Here is a 5,365-nt window from a genome sequence, read left to right as displayed (position 1 = left end):
CGGGGACACACTTTCGGTGCCCCGGGCCGCCGCGCCCTTGCGGGATCGGTCCTCACCCCCTGCGTCCTGGGGAGAGTTGCATTCACACGGCTGGGCAATAAAAATTCCGCTCCCTCGGCACCTTTCGTCGCCGCGGGGCGAGTGCTACGCGCGCAGTTCGATGCAGGTATTTTCTTAAGCACAAATAAGTTAAAATCAAGCCTGCAGACTTCTGGGAAAGACTGGCCCTAATCAGAATGTCGAATTTCAAAAGTGTATTCGTTTAAGTAGTTGGGTGGAACGAAATTGCTGTCTTCAACCACCTAGAAGAAAAGAAATTGCTGATAAACTAAAAAAAACCCTCCCGTGTTAGTAAGGGCCATTGTGATAACCACAAGCTGATGACTTGATACATTAACTGGATCAAAATCGACTGAGAACTTTCAGGACTGATGCAGTCTTTCATCCAGTCCTTCGTACATCTCCTTTCCCTTCTTTTTTTAGATGGGGTAGTGCAGAAGGGCAGTTTGTTATATGCAGAACATATAAACACTACTCCTTAACCTCGATTTAATCTAGTTTTTTGTTTAGAAAGTTATGTGAGGATGTTGCGGTCACTGATGAATCTTCACCTTTAGCACCATGTATGCGACATTTGTTTTAGGATTTTCATTAATAAAGAGAAGTTAGCTGATGTGTAAATTGTGTGTGCAGTTTGTATAGTATTTTTCTACTTCTGATTTTACATGAAGACTTAATTATGTTGCCATTTGCTAAAGGTGTTCCTTTTACTGTTTCCCAAAGTAATTCAGAAGCACAGGTATTCCTGACAGAGTGGGATACTGTCTGCTATTGATCTGTTCTGAGTTTCAGATTCATGACCTTGCCCGGCACAAATGAAGGAGATTGGCCACTGGGATGTGAGAGCCCTGCTGGGATACAAGAGTTAATCTAACTGAATCTATAGGCTGAATGCGTCTGCAGTTGTTGCTGTGAAATACGAAAAGGGTACTGTAATGAAATCCTTTAAGAATATACCAGGTAGTGGATCTTGAGCCATTTATGTGTGAATAGAAAATTGAGTCCGTGGCTGAATGTAGATATATAGCAGAAAAGGGAGAGATTTGTTTCAGCAGATTTACCACTCAACATAAGGCATATTTTCAGTTTACAGAAAGGCAATAAAGCTTTGGCCTTTTGGGAATTCTGCAGTACAAAACAAGCCTAAGCTAGTATTGCTATACTGAGAGAAAACTATATTGTGAATTAATTTTCATTTGCATTGTAGTACTATTACTTCAGTAGTAATAAGAAGTACTGATTTCTATATCAGTCTGTAAAAGAAAAGGACATTGCATTCTGTTCAGCAATTTTGTAGGGATTTCTTTAAAGGTAACATTTAAGTCATGAAAGTTGGGGGTTTTTTTAAATGTATTTAACACAATTTTTATACAAATGTGTTTATAGGTCATTGTTTATAATGTAGCTGCATATGAAGAAATACAAAGTGGCTTGGTGTCATGCTTACTAACAACATAGGGCATCATTTAATGGTACGTCAAGCGATGATTCCGAGAAACTTGAAGCTTTTTCGCTACGTTTGTGGCAACAGAATGTTGTCAGGTTACAAACCTAAAAGCAACATCAAGGACTCTTACAAAATTCTTGAGCTTGAGGAAGGCTGTTCGCTTGATGATATCAGAAACTCGTACCGAAATCTCGCCAAAAAATACCATCCAGACAGCGGTTCTGCCACAGCTGATTCTGAAGCATTTATTAAAGTAGAAGAAGCATACAGAGTTGTGCTCAGTGATGTGGCGACCAAAAAGAAATCAAACGAGAGTAACGAAGAGGAGGAAGACCCGTTCAAACCAAAACCACCGCAGCATAGACACTACTTGAGTTTTGAAGGTGTTGGCTTTGGAACACCGAGCCAAAGGCAAAAGCAGTACATGCAGTTTCGAGTAGACCGTGCTACTGAGCAGGTGTTGGAGTACCGGCAGCAGAGACATGAAAGGCAATACGGTGTGACTGACCTAATGAAAGCCAAAGATGTGAAGGAGAGCAAAAAGGTGAAAATAACTCAGGCAGTCGAGCGGTTGGTTGAAGACCTCATCCAGGAATCAATGGCAAAAGGAGACTTTGACAACCTCAGTGGCAAAGGAAAACCATTGCAGAAATTTTCAGACTGCCCACATATCGACCCTATGACCCACAACTTAAACAGGATTCTGATAGACAATGGATACCAGCCAGAGTGGATCCTGATGCAGAAAGAAATACGGGAAACTATTGAGAGGTTAAGGAAGGGTATAGTAGCATCTAGAAGTAAGCTTGGAGAGCCGATGACACCATACAGGCAAAAGCAATGGAATCGTATTTGTGAGCAATTTGTAGAAGATATCAGGAAATTAAACAAAAGAATTGACAACTTCAATTTAGTTGTTCCTATTCTGAGCAGACAAATGGTGCACTTCAGTGCAGACAAAGAAATTGTTCGAGCACAAAAGACTTATGAAGCTTTGATGGAAAACAGAGAAGTTTCTAATTCAGACACAAAGGAAAATGAAGAGGAAAATGTTAAAAGGTTTGGGTGGAAGTCTTCTCTGTTTAAGTGGTTAAACCTTACATTGAAGTAAGATAATACTAACTCATGTCTTGTCAAGGTTTAGAGTGCACTTTATTAGTGAAACTTGTAGCACTACAGAAATTTCAAGTACATTGAAAATATAAAATCCAGCTGTTGCACCAGTTTAATTTGTATTCTGTTGTCGAATGTGCATTTGCAGGTGCTTAATTGATTTATTTGTTAATATTGTTAAGGAACAAATAAATTCAGTTATCCTCTTGCAGCTCATTTTACTTATGCTTAAATCAAAATTAGTGGTTAACTTTAGGTAAAGAGTACAATCACTTTTACTGTTACTTCTGCAAAAGGTGAAACTGTGGCTTAACAAAACCACGTTAAGGTCAAAGTAGAAGTCTTGCTGTCCCCTATTAGTTTGTTCTTTATCCTTTCTTATGCTTACAGCTCATAAACTGCTGCCAGGTTACATGTGTTTTTTTAAAAGTACATTCATCTCTTTGCGGTTAAACAGGAATGAAGGAAGGATTCTGGATGTCTGTACTTGGACTATATATTCTGCACAAGTCCAGTTTTGGATCTGGCTTTTAACACAGAAGGAGGTCTCAGAAAGCACCTGATCAAATAGAAACTGGCCAAAACTGTACCCTCGTCACAGGGTTTTTTGGAGGTGACAGTAGAAGGGAATGTTGATTTTCAAGAGTAATTGCACCATGTAAACATATTAGAATATTGGCATCAAAGAACTTACTGTGAAACATTGTTGCGCTATTAGAGTTTTTGGGTAATGGCTCAGAAGGTGGAAAAACCTCCACGGTGCCAAACATTTATTTATGTTTAGTAACCTATACGTGCAATCTGATTTTCCTGGAGGGTTTTGCCTTTGAAAAGGTGTCACTGGATGTATCACCGTCTGTGTTGATTAAGTGGGAAGAGTAAAAAGAGTGGCATTTTGTGCAGACTGATCGTTTGCCACTAGATTGTGCCACTGGGATGCTTGTTCTGTGCTGTGCGAGGATTAGATCCGATTTTCATTGTCATTATGATCTACAGGAATTGGATTTGAATTGCTGTTTAATCCAACGACAGGTTTAAAAAGAGCTATTTGGAAATTGAATTCGTTGCACAAGAGTAAATAGAAACCAGACTGCAATAAATTCAGCTTTGATGGAATCTGCTTTTACTCACAATGAAGATAGGTATTAGTTTCAATATTTAAGTCACCATAATGGATGAGTTAGCTTACTGAGGGATTTTTATGTTCCTTTAAAACTGCTTAGTTTTAAGTGTGGATGTGACTTGACTCTCAGCACTTGAGATCAGCCTTATGCTGCTGTCATGAAAAATTGCTAGGCACAAAAATCTACTTCTTCAACATTTACAGCAATGGTGATGAAAAAAATAATTTGCATTTTTATTTTTCCCAGGTATATGGAGGAGTATATTTTTGGAAAGCCGGTATATGTTTTTTTTGCTCTGAGCTCACAAAATCTTAAGAGAAGTATTTAGTCAGAACTTCTAGAACAAGTAATACCATATGCTGCATAAGAATTAGAAAAACCCAGGAGAGAATCACCTTCAGAAGTAATTTTCATATCTGACACTAGACTGTTAATTTGAATTTGATAACTGTTGGCGTATTACTGACCTCAAAAGGATGAAACCATTGCTGATCCCAGATATGAATATATGTTGCTTATTCCCAGCATTACCTGGGTGTTGGTCTAGTTACTGTATGGCTTGTAGTTTGAAAGGCTTTTCTAGATGACATATTAATACAAAATGTTATTTATATTTATTATTAGGGTATATTTATTGATTGAACTATCAGTTTTTCTCAGGGTGAGGAATCTGTTTCTTTCTCAACAATCTGATGGTTTTTTTCAAGCACCATTAGCAAACTGTACAGTTATCAATGATCTAGACAAGTGGATCGAGTGCATCCTGAGTAAGTTTGCAGAGGCACCAGGTTAGGTGGGAGTGTTGACCTGCTGGAGGGCAGGAAGGCTCTGCAGAGGGACCTGGACAGGCTGGATCTGTGGGCTGAGGCCAACTGGATGAGGTTCAACAAGGCCAAGTGCAGGGTCCTTGGGTCCTGCCCCTGGGTCACAACCCCAGGCAGTGCTACAGGCTTGGGGAGGAGTGGCTGGAGAGCTGCTCAGCACAGAGGGACCTGGGGGTGTTGATGGACAGCCGGCTGAACATGAGCCAGCAGTGTGCCCAGGTGGCCAAGAAGGCCAATGGCATCCTGGCCTGGATCAGGAACAGTGTGGCCAGCAGGAGTAGGGAAGTGATTGTGCCCCTGTACTCAACACTGGTGAGGCTACATCTCAAGTACTGTGTTCAGTTTTGAGCCTCTCACAACAAAAAGGACATTGAGGTGCTGGAGCATGTCCAAAGAAGGGCAGCAAATCTGGTGAACGGTCTCAAGAAGAAGTCTTACAAGGAGTGGCTGAGATAACAGGTTGCTTAGCCTGGATAAAAGAGGCTGAGGAGAAATGTTGCTGCTCTCTGCAACTACCTGAAAGGAGGTGGGGGATCAGTCTCTTGTCTCAGGTAACAAGGACAAGAGGAAACGGCCTCAAGTTGCAGCAGCGAACGTTTAGATTGGATATTAGGAACAATTTCTTCACCAAAAGGGTTGTCAAGCACTGGAACAGGCTGCCCAGGAAAGTTGTGGAGTCACCATCCCTGGAGATATTTAAAAGATGTCTAGATGTGGTGCCTAGGGACGCAATTTATTGGTGGAATGTGGCATTGCTAGGTGAGCAGTTGGACTCAATGTTCTTAAAGGTCTTTTCC

At 40.7% G+C, this 5,365-nt stretch overlaps 1 protein-coding gene across 1 annotated transcript; it reads left to right on the top strand.

Annotated features, from left to right (window-relative positions):
- The first annotated feature begins 1,499 nt into the window (after window positions 1–1,499).
- On the top strand, window positions 1,500–2,618 carry DNAJC28 (DnaJ (Hsp40) homolog, subfamily C, member 28). The gene has a single exon (XM_009874380.1). The coding sequence runs from the start codon at window positions 1,500–1,502 to the stop codon at window positions 2,616–2,618; it is 1,119 nt and encodes a 372-aa protein (XP_009872682.1).
- Window positions 2,619–5,365: the final 2,747 nt, after the last annotated feature.

Source organism: Apaloderma vittatum, unplaced genomic scaffold (genome assembly GCF_000703405.1).
Source record: "Apaloderma vittatum isolate BGI_N311 unplaced genomic scaffold, ASM70340v1 scaffold19388, whole genome shotgun sequence".
Lineage (NCBI taxonomy): Eukaryota > Metazoa > Chordata > Aves > Trogoniformes > Trogonidae > Apaloderma > Apaloderma vittatum.
The sequence above is the reverse complement of the archived record's forward strand: the minus strand, read 5'-3'. Positions and strand labels throughout refer to the sequence as shown.

Bases quoted from the DNA above. Each gene is read 5' to 3' on its own strand.
- DNAJC28 (XM_009874380.1), top strand. From the start codon at position 1,500: ATGCTTACTAACAACATAGGGCATCATTTAATGGTACGTCAAGCGATG.